At 40.0% G+C, this 14,978-nt stretch overlaps 2 protein-coding genes across 9 annotated transcripts in view; both read right to left on the bottom strand.

Moving 5' to 3' along the window:
- Window positions 1–7,061, bottom strand: part of LOC144053869 (multiple C2 and transmembrane domain-containing protein 2-like) — a 48,927-nt gene extending 41,866 nt beyond the window's left edge. Inside the window, exons 1-6 of one of the 2 annotated variants that reach the window (XM_077568724.1) lie at window positions 6,450–7,061; window positions 5,156–6,040; window positions 2,687–2,746; window positions 2,491–2,596; window positions 239–381; window positions 59–135 (exon numbers count right to left, since the gene is read on the bottom strand). In XM_077568724.1, the coding sequence (XP_077424850.1) occupies window positions 59–135; window positions 239–381; window positions 2,491–2,596; window positions 2,687–2,746; window positions 5,156–6,028 (1,259 nt within the window). In that variant the 5' untranslated portion in view covers window positions 6,029–6,040; window positions 6,450–7,061. Of the gene's footprint in view, window positions 1–58; window positions 136–238; window positions 382–2,490; window positions 2,597–2,686; window positions 2,747–5,155; window positions 6,377–6,449 lie in introns of those variants that run through there. The other variant, XM_077568725.1, reaches the window with a different exon arrangement.
- A 1,627-nt stretch (window positions 7,062–8,688) lies between these two features.
- Window positions 8,689–14,978, bottom strand: part of mef2aa (myocyte enhancer factor 2aa) — a 72,285-nt gene continuing 65,995 nt past the window's right edge. For 4 of the 7 annotated variants that reach the window (XM_077567732.1, XM_077567735.1, XM_077567731.1 and 1 more), the window contains 3 exons: window positions 13,714–13,843; window positions 13,493–13,616; window positions 8,689–12,388 (listed from right to left, as the gene is read on the bottom strand). In XM_077567732.1, the coding sequence (XP_077423858.1) occupies window positions 12,031–12,388; window positions 13,493–13,616; window positions 13,714–13,843 (612 nt within the window). In that variant the 3' untranslated portion in view covers window positions 8,689–12,030. The remainder of the gene's footprint in view (window positions 12,389–13,492; window positions 13,617–13,713; window positions 13,844–14,978) is intronic. The other 3 variants (XM_077567733.1, XM_077567738.1, XM_077567737.1) reach the window with 1 other exon arrangement.

Below are 14,978 nucleotides of genomic sequence, written 5' to 3' on the forward strand. Positions count from 1 at the left end.
AAACACATTTCATTGCCTACACCTGTCTTATATTGTTTTCATAACCCACAAGACTCACTTGTGAAGTTCGAGGTTCTTCAGCGCGATTGTACTAGAACCCATGAATTCATCAGTAGTCAGATTTTTATCATAGACCTGTAATGAAATGGAGTAGATAAATGATCAATTGAGAGGGTTTCGACTGTGTGGAATCATGTATTTCCATTCAAATCAAAAGTTTGAGGAAAACTACGCCTACCCGGACATCCACAATATGCTCTTTGTCCCGCAGGGGATACGAGAAGAACTCATTCCACCTGGGATTGAAGTTTTTATAAACCACTTTGCTCTTGTAGAACTGCTTTCCTTCCAGTTTGAACTTCACGTAGGGGTCGCTCTTACCTTCAAAGCACAACGGGTACATATTAGCATAATGCATCGCATCGTAGAGGTCGTCAAATTGTCTTACAGAAGAACACACACGCACTGATTCCTGAGGAGGCGTACCACACACACTGCCGTGTAGCCGTTTAATTGTGAAAGAGCCGAAACGCTCGCCAGCGTGAGACGAGCAGAAAGCGAAAATCTCGAAGCAACCAGTGTTAATCTCCCAAGCTTGTTAATAAAGTCTGGGGTGAGGGTATGAGATTTCTTTGTTTCTGCAATTGCAAAAAAAAAAGAAAGCCATTTCCATGCCTTCATTTGTGTCGGGGTGGGGGATAAAGGGGTGCCGGAGAGAGCCTGCAGGGATGCTTGAATCACATGACAAAGGCCCTGTGGGGATGGGCTGTCAGGCCTGTCAGCTCCCTACTCCAAATGAACATCTCGCAAAAGGCAGGCAGGACCCACAGCAGCTCCACCCTGCCAGCCTGTGACAGGGAAACCTCCAGGCAACTTGACAGGAGGAGAATGTGGCAGCTCGTGAGGAGAAAAGCTCTGGCACAAGCGAGGGTCGGTGACGATGGAAATTAATGGGGGAGGATGGGGGGGCAAACCCAAAGAGTGCGAGGGGGGTGGGGTGGGGGGGGGATCCCTTTCAGAATATGTAATGACAATGTACGCCCTTGGCGAGCCTTTGGCACACCGCTGATTGTTGGGCAAACAGGGGCGAGGCACGGAACGTGTGTGGGTTGCATCATCACGGAGCCATCTTGTCAGCGATGAGGGCACCCGCTGCCCTTTGATATCACATTGAGACGTGTAACGCCGATACAGTCAACGGCGAGGGATACATGAAGTATATCCCTGTTTAGTCGAGAATTTGGGGAGTTCTTAAAAATAAAATAAAAAAACACCTTGGAAGCTCAAACACTAAAATAAAATGTTTTCTTTGACTAAAACTAAAAAATGCAGTGGTGGCAAAACCAGATTGGAAAGTAAAATCCTGGCCGAACTTTAGCCAAGCCAGACTGTGGCAGCGTTTTTACTTTCTGGACCAGGATTTACCATCTCTGTTAAAAAAAATACCATCACTTACCTTAAAGTAAAACTGACTAAAATGTAGTGTTGGGAACATTACTTTAAAAAAGTAACTAGTAATAGTTACTCATTACGAGCTTAAAAAAGTAACTGAGTTATTAATTGAATTACTTCATAATAAAAGTAACTCATTATCAGGCAAAAGTAATTATTGTCACTACTTTAAAAAAAAAAAAGATATCAAATACATTTGGATTATTATTATTATTAGTATTATTGCTGATGACATTGTACTAAAATGTCATCAGTTTTTGTCAACTAAAGCTTGACTAAAATATTCATGGACAATTCTAACTAAAATAAGAATAAAATAGCCAGACTTGTAGTCGACTAAAACTTTGACTAGACAAAAAAAAAAGAGCATGGACATGACTGAAACTATACACACACTAAAATGATAGCTTTACTTAAGGAAAGGCCGCCAAAAACAACACTAGTCAATTAGCTCACAAGGAAGTAAAATTCAGATTTGTACATGTGCCTCTTCTTGGTTTTTGATTTATGAAAACTTGAACTAAATTGATTCCTCGCTTCATTTAAAATACCAAAAATAACTTTACCGAGGTTGTCCTGCAGCACAACAAAGTGAATGTTTGATTAATTTTAGACAATCATTTGCCAGTGGGCATGGGAGTTACCCTGTCAGCACTGGGATTGACAGGTGATCAACCAGAATAGGCTCCAGTTCACCCCGGTGATCCTGAACAGGGCACCAATGTTGCATGGACTTAAGGTTTTCATCTGCATGCCAGTTTGAGTTTGTGAGATTTTAATATCCTGGTGAACTGATCGCATTCTGCGCGTTCTCATACTGGTCTGACAGCATACTTGTCAACTGTGAAGACTGCACACGACCACAACCCTTGACAGGAGACGACATCCTCGCTAGCAAATACCAGCTACTTCCCATCTTGCTTTCAAACACTTTTGACACACTTTTAAAAGGGTCCAATGTGCCCAAAACAAAAGCAGTGAAAGATCAAGTTAAGGCGGACTGTAAATCAGTCAAATGTTTCAGTATTGTTCACCTACCGCGTTTGTCCCGTATGACCAGGTTTTGTCCATGTTTCAAGCTGATGCAAAGCAGGTACCTCTGGACTGGGGCCGGGACTTGGAGGTCTGACCCTGCAGTTAAAAACTGCCCGCCCCCCAAGGAAAACACATTTATATTTATCTACATTAGTGATTTGAAAACCTGATTTTGGCAAAATAGTCTTGTGGCACTCACTGAGCTTTCTAGTGGGACCAGAAGAGTATCCTCAAAGAATTCACATGGTTCACTAGACATCTGTATTAGGAACAAGTCAAAATGATTGCGGGGAATACAAACATCTAAGATGTTGATGAAAGGAATGTGAATGTTTTCTAAACTCGAGGGTTGAAGCCCTCAAAAAAAGTGGACCACTTAAAGGGACTCTTGCGTTGGTCCAAAGTTGAGTTGGTCGTCGGTTTACAGCGATACTGGCATACCTTTTGAGTTCATATAAACAGCTCGCATTGAAATGGATTGCGCAATGGTGTAAGAATATGCGGTGATACGGCACAAGAAGGCATGTTCAGTTACTTCCATACATACTACTTTTGATAGTTTTGTATTAATAATCCAGAAAGCTTTTTATGATTGATTTTTTTTTTCTGGAGAGCTCAGTATTGTTCAATCAGTAATTTTACAGATTTGACATGTCCTCATCATTGCTCTCTTTTTTTTTTTGTATGTGGGTGAGTATGTGTACGTGCGTGCGTGCGAGTGTGTGTGTATTCATTAGTTCACCTAAAACCTATTAAAAAATCCCATACCGTTCACCTAAACCGAACACTTCCAGCCAGAGTCGTGAGGCCGTCAGGAGACCCGAGGAAGGACCAAAGAAAAGAAAGGAAAGTGAAATCCAGCACCGACCAGACACCACCCACCAGGGCACCAACCAGAGTCCTTCACCAACCCCAGACACATCTAAATTCCAACAAATCACGTAGACCTCAAGAGACCAAAGGAGAGACTGAGACTTTTTATGATTTATTTAATGTCAGTCTTTGATAGGAAGTGATAGAGTGTGGATCTCAACGTGCAGCACTTTGGAAACGTTTGTTTATAAAGTGTGCTTTTGAAATAAAGTGGATTGAGTCTTTTGTCAAGTGATATTGTGTCTGCAGTTACTAAACAACAGAATAACCTGACCACAAAAGTCAAATGTGTGCAGCAACAAGGAAGTAATCAATAACAAAATAATTTATACACAAATTAAAGACAGTGTAGCGTACTTGGAGTCATACAGATTAATGTCAGCATTACTCCCTAATGCTTTCACTGTAGTTTAAAATTAAGCACTTCATTTTTATAGTATTTTGGATATACAGTTCACACTGACATGATCTGATCTTTGCATTTATGCTGCATTTGCATCGGCAGATATCTCATTCATATCTTGACTGTTATCCACATTTGGAAGAGGCCTGATCCTGTTCTAGGTAAAGATAAACTCGTCGTTATGATCGTTTCAACAACACAGCCAAATCCCAGGTGATCATTTAACTTAACACTGAATAACAGCCGCGTTTTATCAGGTCGCGCCAGCACAACACAGTACCGCCGACGAATAGACTGGGATTAAGTGGAATGAAAACACAAAAGAAAACATTAGCATGCCAAAAGACACTAAACAAGTGCACCTCTGAGCCTGCTAGGTGCAAATTTTGAATATGTACCGATTGGTAATAAATGTAGCGGCAAAATATTGCAATACTTTTAAAAAGGAACCCCGACTGTAATGACAAGTTTACGCTTTATTATTTATTTGGTTGTTATTAACATACTGTTCCAGTTTAATACATTTTGTCGAAACTTTATTTGTACGTATGCCACCATTGTTTACGTCGCAACGCTTTCTGCGTAGTGACGAATAATGGCCAATCACTCTCTGACGAGCAACGCAAAACGGGTATAAAGAAAGTGAGGTAAGCCTCGTAGCGTTTATAAAGAAACAACATGCGATCGGGAGAGTCACCCTCTCCTGAGAGCGCTCCCGATCGCATGTTGCTTCTTTAGGAACGCTACGAGACTTCCCTCGCTTTCTTTATACCCGTTTCGCATTGCTTGGCAGAGAGCGAGTGACCTTTTTTTTTTTGGTTTGGTTCGGTTGGTTTATTGAACATATAAACATAGAAAAACATAAAACACATTACAAGTGTAAAATATAAGAATAGGAAGAAAGAAAAGAGTTTACATGCTCATAAGGTTAAAAAAGTTAAAAACTTATCTAGTCCTACCCCTTATGTTTTGACTTATTTCAATAGATACAATAATACAGTAGCATATGTACATGTAATTCATAGGCATACATCATAATAATTCATCCTCATATTCACACATACAATTTTCATTACACTCATACTGATACCATTCTACGTCACTACGTCCAAATAAAGTTTTCTACAAAATGTATTAAATTCAACTGGAAACCATTTTTCAAAAGTGACTCTCATAGATATGTTAGTAACAACCAAATACTACTTAAGATTTGATGTCCACCATGTAAAGGCTATAATGTTCTACAATTCTTCAAACTATCAGGACCCCCCCACGCACCTTCAAAAATAACATCTTCCAATCTTGACTAAACTAGAACAAAAAAAGTTGTCATTGACACCAGAAATAATCACTAATCTAGCAAGTATATCTACAAATGTATATCAAACTGACCTCAATTTCCTCTTGAGTGGCTCCTTCCAGTGAAGATTCCTCAATGCTGTGGTCGTTGGTGATGGAGGAAATCACAACATCCGGGTCCAGTCCCTCCGTGTCCATCAACCACGGCATGGCCACCTGGTCCTCACCGGACCAACAATATTCACTCTCTGCGCTGTCCAGAGGTTTACCGAGAGTCTCCAACGTCAGAGGCGTATTTTCTCTGTGTTCCGACAGGCTCCGTTTCCCAGACGGTGGCCTGAATTTCACAACCTTTGAACGTGCGTTGACGTTTGATTGTTCTCCCATTGAGTTTGCTCTGGCCAACGCGTCAGCGATTTTCGCTCTGTCTGCTGGAGTGTCCTCGGGTATCCAAGATTGTTCGGAGATCATTGCGGACTTTGGTCTCGGTGAAATGGCTGATTTGGTAAAAACGAATTTTGGCATTGGAATAGCGTCAAAGTTAAAAATGTGTCCTTTCCTCTTGGCTACGGGCGTGTTCACAGTCTTCTCCATGCTTGAAATCACCACGTTATTTACTTCCTCATAGAGATCCAATGGAGAAGTAATTCTATTGGAGCCTATGTCTACAGGAAGCCTGGGGCCAATTTCTTTGTCGAAAAAAGTCGAGACATCTGGGATAGAGCCGCTCGCAACAGAATCACTATCACTAAGTCCAAATGATGTAGCCTCGGATGTTTTGGGCAAGGCGGTCTTCGGAGGAACAGCCACGTCATGTTCGAGACTCAGGTCCGGTACAGATATACTGCGCCTGAGGCCTACTTTTGTTTTTTGCTTGTCTGATGCCTTCTTACCGGGTTTCATCAGATTGGCCAGCCTTGTTTTCATGCGGAGATTGTCTATTAACTTCTTTTTCTTGACCTCCATTTTGAGTGTTTCCTTGGAAATGAAAGAGTACACACATTAACTTGAAATGTGCACAGGCCAAAGTTGAATGATGGCGACCTCCTAAAAGACAATTGCTACTCTGTGAATCAATTGGTGTCTTAGGTTTAGGAATGCAACATTCTCACAATTTGTATGACCCGATTAAAAACACTGTGGATTCTACCCTGAAACAAAGTGAAACTAAAATGTAAAGCTTCCAAAGTCATAACATAATACAAAATTGTCATTTAGCTCAATTAGAAACAGAAATAGTGATGACATTAGTGCAATAGTCATGATAAATCTTAAGCATTATCCGATAAGGCCAAAATATTTCCCATAAGTGGGAAATAATATGTCAATAGAATATATTCCTTTATTAAAGTACTCTGCTAGTAGACTGAAGTTCAAAACAAGCTACCTGCTCTGTCGAATGTCGTCCCAAAATCCGAGTTGCTTTCAATGAGGTGGCCCTGTCACATTATGTCTTTGATTTCAAAGGATGTGCGTCAAAACGTGCCAGTCGTTGATCGGTCATTGGTGGGAGTGGCCCCACTGGCTGAAACTGGCCATACCTGTCTTGCGAGACGAGTTTCAACACCTGTGAAATGCAACTGTAGCATTTCAAAGCCGAGCCGGTAAAAGCTACGTTCCAAGGTTGTGCAGGAGGATGAAATGATTCCTTAAATGATCTCACAAAATTAATTTCGGGACTAGGGTCGATCTTCACTATCCAACAGGAAAATGCGGAAATACAAAAAATAGACATCAAGAATCATATTGTTGCATCCTAAACACTTTTTTTTTTTTAACAGTTCATGCAATGTTTTCAAGAACATTTTAACATTCTTAACATCATTTTATGTCCGAGGGGGGAAATCCGGCCTCTTTTTTTGCTGTGTTGGCCCTGCTTTACTAGTGAAACTCTGCCTTCTGACTATCCAAAAATACTGCTGGATGGATAGAGTGACAAGACGGCAGCATATGAAATACTGGCAATCTCTTGGTCATTTCAGGTCTTCCAAAATGCATCTCTACCACCACACAAGCCCCCCCCCCCCCCCCCCCCCGCATGTTTGTTTACTCATCATTTGTGTTTGCAAAGTATAAACTGTCTTTCTCCATCCACACAAAAAGTGAATGTGACAGACCCGCCGGTGTTCAACTGTGTCTCTCCCCCATTCTACGCCGCCAGTAGAGTGGAGACTGTATGACAACAGATGCGTTTGAGTCTAGGCCCAAGCTTGTTCAATATTTGCCCAGGTCTTAACGGTGGATCAGGCCCACACGAAAGAACCCCGGCTTGGCTCCCGGTTGAAAGGCGGGATTTGGGAGGATTGGAACAGGGCAAGCCCCTCCGGCAGGTGGCCCGTAGCCCCTTCTCCTGCAACTCAAACAAGGCCCAAAGCCCACTTGGTAACTCTACACATGCACACTGGACCTGTTCCCGCCTGCTACACAGCTGCTCCGAGAGACGGCAAACCACAAACACGTACCTGATAGCACAAAATAGAAGATTTGACATGTTAAAATACACAAGGGATGTACATAAACCCTATTTTTCGCTCTGCTTTATATCCTCATGTTGAAATTTGATGATGGATATACATTAAAAATGTCATCATCGTGCAGTTTAGGTACCAGGCTATAGCTGAATTAAAATGGTCAATTTGTTCTCAATTTTGAAACTAACTACACTTATAAACCATTTACCTATATTAGTGCTTGTCCCTCATATTTTTATTTTAAATAATTCAAATTATGACCACTAATTACACTTTGTAAACATCCAAATTTAAGAGGTTAAATCCGTGCTTTATGGCCAGTTTAAATGTATGATGGAGCAATATTTCATATTACTATGAAAATGAACTTTAAAATCATGCTAAAGGTGGCTTTATCACTGTTTAGACATATTATATCAGCAATTTAATACTTCAAATCATAAATTCAATGGTTTAAATTTCGATTTAAAAAACAAAAACACTACAGCAGTGAGAAACAAGTTATTTGTTGTTTCGTTTGCCATACGTTACCGTTTACGCTTCTTCTTCGATGTCATCAATTCAAGGGAAGATTGGAATAAAATTATCCATGGTATTACAGCGCTACTTGCAGGGCGGATGGTGAAACTACAACAAGCTTAACCTTTTTACCTTGACCGTTCCATTCTTCTTCATGAATTCACTTGGCCAAAGAGATGCAAATTGTTTGTTGTCTCACAGCGCCACGAGCAGGCCAGTTACTAGAAGTACAACAATGTGACAAGAAGGCCTGCAATCCACCCTGGGGCAATTAATTCAATATATATATATAAATTTAATTTAATATATATATATATATATATATATATATACTGTACATATCAAGATTCCCCAAAACATTTCTTAGATCACATTCACACTAAGTTAATAATTTGTGTGCTTGAATTGAGGAAAAAATTTAAGTTTAAGATAGATATATATATATATATATATATATATATATATATATATATATATATATATATATATATATATACATATACATATACATATACATATATATATATATATATATATATATATATATATATATATATATACATACATATACATATATATATATACATATAATATATAAAATCTTAGTGGATCACACACAATGTACACACAATGATAGTTCTTTAGGCCAATAAATGCATTTAATGGGCAAGTCAAAGATGAAGTAGACACCACGTCCAGACTGAACATACACTGATGTGTTTAATCAAGTTTGCTACTCTCTGTGTCTGTGTGTATTCACAACAAGAGAACAAATGCCATGTCAGCGTTTGTCATTTTTTTAATATATATATACACAGAAAGAGAAAGATATAACCTAAATAACACATTAAAAGCCAATAATTGTACTTTTCTGAAAATACAAATTTGTACAACAAATATCTAATAGCATAGTATTTGAATTGTTCAATAAAAACTTCACTTGAATATTTTTTCCATTATAGGATGAAATTAAAATAAAACCCAGTTTAACTTAACATTTTTTTTTTCTCTTTTTTTGGAAAAACAAATATCTTCATTGGCAACAAAGTCCAGCTTGTGCCGCCAAAACGGTCTGAGCAGTCAAACCGAGAAAACAGCTTCTTTTACTTAATAAGTCAACTAATTAGGACTACAAACACTGAGCAAACACACACATTTGTGTTTTTCATATATATATTTATAAAAAGCCAGCAAGCAAAGCAAAGTGTGTTTCCTTTCACATTCGTCATCCAGAGAAGAGGAACAGAGTCACTGTTTTGGCCGTGCGCTTTTTCTTCTTCTTGAGAAGCGAGGTGTGTGTGTTTTTTTTTTTTAAATATTTTTTATTATCGAGTGGTGTTGTCTTTCTTTGGAATAAGGCATTTCCTACATGTGCATATAGATACTAGAAAATTCCCTGATAGAGTAAAATGGCGTCAAGTGCTAAAAAAAACGTGTGCTGCTATGTTTGGAGTACTTTGTTATTGCTATTTTGGCCTGCTGTGTACTGTTTAAAGCTGCCATGGGGAACTATTTACTACTTAATGCAATGTGTGTGCGTGTGGGGGGGGGGGGGGGGCATGCATTTACTGTACATTATGAGCATTTGTGGGTTAAATGGTTTTGGAGCTTTTAATGTCAGTACTGGAATCACTTTTTGGGAGGCCTCATCACGCACCTGTAATGGCTTGTAATTAAAAGGTATCTGGCCATGTACAAATGATTTAGACATCCTCTCCTTTCCCACGAGTGCGTTTTGCTTTTTCTTTGGCTTTTTAGGTGTTGCCATCACAGAATGGTAGCAGTGACAACTAACAAGAGGAAATTTGTGGAAGAAGTAACTGATGCAAATATTTTACTTACCATGTCATACATAGTAGTTGAGTTTTACTCAAATGTTTGCACTTGTGTAACTATGAAGGATGCAATTAGGATGGTGACAGTCAAATTTATAGAGCTGATGTAATATCCTATGTGGAAATTTGAATAGCGTTGACCTTTGGGGGTTCCACTATACCGTTACATGGGTGTACGTGTAATTGTGTATGAAATCAATTCCTGCAGCGGTGGCACTTACGAGGCTAACAGTCTACCTGTGGGTCCTCCTTATGCGTTGACATCATATTATATGTGGTTCATATGTTGCTAGTGATTTGGTGAGCTCCGCAACTGCATAGATCACCACGGGGCTGTGTACTGAAGACTTAAGTGGTGTGAAGCCAGAAGCGCACGGCCAATGCAGAGCGACGCCTCCTGAGAGCGGCGAAATGTTGATGCCGAGTCGCGCGTGTGCTGATAAGAGGGGAAACGAGTCAAGGCTGTGGCACGGGATTTGATCGGTGATTCCCAAACACCGTGAGGGAATGACCAAAATTGACTTCCTATGGTCTGAAATGAGTTACAGTACATTGACAGCCAGAGCAATTAAATGCTCTTCCACTAGATGGCAGAATTGGAATTGTGTGAAATCTAAACAGGCCCAGATTTCACACCAAGTGATTTTTTTTTAGGTTGTACACTGCAGAAAACTTGGTGTTTATCCACAAAAAAAATATATATTTTTTTTCTTGATAGCAGTATATACTGGCGAAATCATTCTGAAAGTGGCTATTCATCACGCAATAAAAGCAAAGGTGTTGGCTCAACAATTTTGTGCGGGAAAAAATGGCTTTCAAATGGAGATGATCTGTCACGATAAACAAATACTAGTGTGACACGAAAAACAAACTTTGGCTTGTCTTACTGATGACTGGGCAAGTTGACCTTCAATGCACACTTAGCTTCCCGATCTCCTACTTTTAAATTAAAAGGAGACATATAGTATGCTTTTTCCCACCCCTAAGATTAACAGCAAACTTTACGTGCAAAGTCTGGGAACATTTTTGTTGTTGTTGTTGTTGCACTAGAATAAAGTGTAATTGCACATCCACTACAGTAGGTGGCAGTGGCGCTTTCTGTTAGAGTGACCAAGGAGTCCTCTGCAGAAGTGCACCTCCATCAATTCTATAGACAATGACATTTACAATTGCGGCGGAGACTAGCACTGCCTTGCCCCGATGACCGTTTCGGATCAGTACTTTGACTTTTCAGAGAGGCCCATTAAGAATTGGTGAAAAAGAAGTATGTCAAAGTCATACAGCCTGACTTGGTAAGCTTAACATTGGTTGTTAATTGGAGAGTCTTTGCCGCACATTCATTTACACTTGTACTTATATTTATGTATTTTTAATAATCTCCAAGTCCTTTCTTTTTAAGGGTAATGTTTTAAAGGGGAAGTCAACCCCAAAATGTTCTTTACAGTAATATGGTCTACGTAACGACCAATGACAGCTCAACTGCTTTCTCAAAGTTAAACTGTTATTGGTTGTTACCTGAGCATCTGTGATGTCATTTTCAGTCGACAGCAAGTGGCAAGACGGATAAAAACGAGTATTATTTGTGGTGTATTTACATTTTATAAACTAGTCAGGATATAGAGGAGAGGGCGAGCGGTTCTATTACTTCACTTTTTCCAAGGGTTCGGCCCCTCTCCCCTGCGAATAGCGTGGGGATTACAGCTCAAGCAATCAAAAAGCCAATTTCCCATAATGTTCGGACTCCCCACCCCCCCTTTAACAGCAACATGGACACTACTCCATTTTTGCAACCGTTTCTTTGATTTGATTTTCTCCTGCTGCTCTACATTCTCGACATCAATAAATTAGAGGCCACTTGATACATGTAAATCTACGCGAGTGTGTGTATGTGTGTGTTTACAGCATGATTTTAGAAAACCGTTGCCCTCAGCTTGCTCTGATTGTTTGCGAGCACAACAGTGAAACAGCAATGACGTCATATAATTGGCAGAGGACTACAAACAATCTATTGTAACATGTTTGTCTGTGAACGCTTCTCATCAGTACCTGCTTCAATTACAAATTGAACCCGGGGTTGTTGAGTAACGATATCATTAGCTAGAAGGACCCTTTGCTCTTGCCTGCTGCACGCCCGCCGGCCGCTCTATGTCACCCACGCGTCCATGCGCAGGCGCTTGACCGAGGGACTTTCCCTGTCGCCTGCCGCCGGCGCCCGGCCCAGGCCGAGGGGCGAGTGGAAGTCCGCCCGGTGGTCCTCGCGGTCGCTGCCGTCATAGGAGCTGCAGGAGGAGCTGAGGCTGTCGGCGGGCGAGCGTCCCAGACCCTCCTGTTGCCGGCCGGGGCCCTGCTGCTGCTGAGGGTGCAGAGCAGGCTGCTGGGGCGGGAAGCCGGAGGGGGTGACGCGCTCTCGCGGTGGCGAGATAGGCTCTGACTTAATGTTGATGCTCTGGCTCGTGCAGATGGAGAGGTTGGAGCCCTGAGGTAGGTGCCCTCCGCCGCTGCTGGGGAGGGGGCAAAACAACATTTCAACTACATACAATAGTGGACTTTGAAGACTTGGGTCTCCTTGCCCACATGTGAGGGCATTACAGTACCTTCACGGCGGTCACTTGTAAGTGAAGGTACCACTGTGTTGTTAGCGATACAGAAAAAACAGTAAATGAGGTGTACAATTTTCCAGCATGCTTTAAACAGGAAATGGCGCCATCTGGAGGACTAATATAAAAATGAAAAAAAAATCAATTTGTTTTCTCTATTATTTCCCAAAATATTTTTGTACAGTATTTTTGTAGTTTATTTTATTCTCCAAAACCCGCTAAGAAAAAAACCTGCACACATATATGCATACAAACATATACAAACGTGCATTAAATATTTTTATTATCAAATTAAGCTGTTTTTGAAAATCCTCCCCCAAAAATTTGATTGTAGAAAAAAATGCCTAATTTTGTTATTTCACCGATACTTTTTATAAATTAAGATTTTCTTTTCCTCAAGACTAAACATGGGCTCGTATGTAATAATGCTGCATTCGAGGAAGTGGGACGTTTCCCACCTCCAACCAAGAAAAGTGCACCGGAATGCCCGTTTGAACTGCAAGGTTTGAATTGTGAAGTCGGCGGGGAAAAAAGACCCTAACTTCCCCAACCGGCTTCAATCTCACATCACTTTAATATCAAAACATAATTAACAAGACTCGAAAAATATACTGTAATTATCTCTTTATTATTATATTAAATAAGTTATTTCACATAACACAAATTTGTACTGACTATGTGAACCAGAACAACAAACTATCAGAATCATCTTTGTTGTTTACATTCGCCTCAAACGCTTTGAGGTCAAAATGGGGCAATCCGGGTGAAATAATTCCGAAATCCCACCATCATCGAATGCAGCATAAGCATTGACAACATAAGCATTTCTGACATACCAAAGATGCAATTGTAACAAGAGCGTTCAAGGATTAAGGAAAGGTTGGACAACAAAAATCAGTCAAACTTTCAAATCTGAACACCTGGTGCTCATACAATTGTTGTTATTTTGTTTTGTACTCCGTCTGAGGAGCGTGCCGTGCCCTCTTTGCTGGGTAGAGTATTACTCACACCAAAGAATTAAGCGCCGCTTGGCCCAGTTGATGCTGTTGCCATGCTGACATAGAGCCCAGCGAGATCCCGGGAGAGCTGAAGCCCTGCAGGGAGGAGAGCTCTGCACTGCTTAGGGAATACTCTGCAAAAACAAGAAACACAAGTAGAAACTCCTTAATCATGATGGCAAAAGAGCAGCTGTCTAACACGGTCCAGAGGCTTTAGGGGGCGGGGCTTACCAGCAGGGTTGTAGGAGGTGGGCATGCCCGAGTAGACCAGGCCTTGTGGAGGTAAGCTGGGTGTGGTGACCGATACCACTGGAGTGGCCAGTGGCTGGCTCGACTGGGAGCTGCTTATCCTTTGGGTGCTCTGCAAGGAGAAAAACAATACAATAATACGCTAGAGTATTGTCGTAGTTGTAGTAGTATTTTACATGCCTGCCTTGCACTAGGGTGAGTGTTTTCATTACTGATTGTGTGATGAAAAAAACATTCATGTTGGATCACTTAATATGTAAAAAAGTGTTCACTTAGGAAATATTTTTTACAGTATATCAATATCATATGATGTTAGCTGTACCATTATTATTATTATTATCATTATTATTTATGATAATGTTTTTTCTAACCCTAATCTAATTATTTACTTTATAATTATGTCTACATTTCATCCAATCTAATCAATGATCAAAAAATTTATATTTATGTATTATGATTTATTTATAATTAAGTTTTTAACTCAATTAATAAATCAATATGTATTATTTTATTTATTAGTTAATTCAGTTTAACATAATGGTTACAAATATACTGTATAATATATTAATCTGAACAGTAACAATACAATATAGCTGTAACAACAACAGTGACAATAATAAATGCAAACAACATGTTTTATTAATCTGGCATGGTTGAAGGAAATTTAGAGAAAAAAATACTAAATGCCGTCTTACAAAACAAATGATTAATGTCTCACTTGTGAAATTATTCATAAAATCAACAGTCAATAACTGATTATTGATTTCATGTAAGAAAAAAAAAGTCAATATAAGAACTATTGGCATGCCATCATCCTTTACTGTACTCTTAATGGATGCAATAATATCTTCTACCACACGGTGGTGCTGTGGACCTCCAGTTTGCTATGGTAATGCTCTGACTTGATCCAACACAAACAGCACACGTCCTTCAACTTTTTTTGTTTAAAATGTCATGCATTGAAGTGCACTACCCAAGATGAATTCAGTGGCAGGGAACTTTGGCTGTAATTTAATGCAGTGTTACGTAATCCACACCAAACAACGCGGCATACTGCGGCCATGCAGCAACAATCAATAGCAGACATGATGGCCAAAGTAATGTAACAAACATGTGTGCAACTGCCATACTATCATCTCATCATCATGCTGACAGCTTCCTCGCATTGTTCCAGCACTCTGAGGCCAGATGACTTCAACATGGATCTGACACAATGACCTCATTTTAGATGATGTCACTATCTTCCT

The sequence above is a fragment of the Vanacampus margaritifer genome, chromosome 6, assembly GCF_051991255.1.
Source record: "Vanacampus margaritifer isolate UIUO_Vmar chromosome 6, RoL_Vmar_1.0, whole genome shotgun sequence".
Classification (NCBI taxonomy): domain Eukaryota; kingdom Metazoa; phylum Chordata; class Actinopteri; order Syngnathiformes; family Syngnathidae; genus Vanacampus; species Vanacampus margaritifer.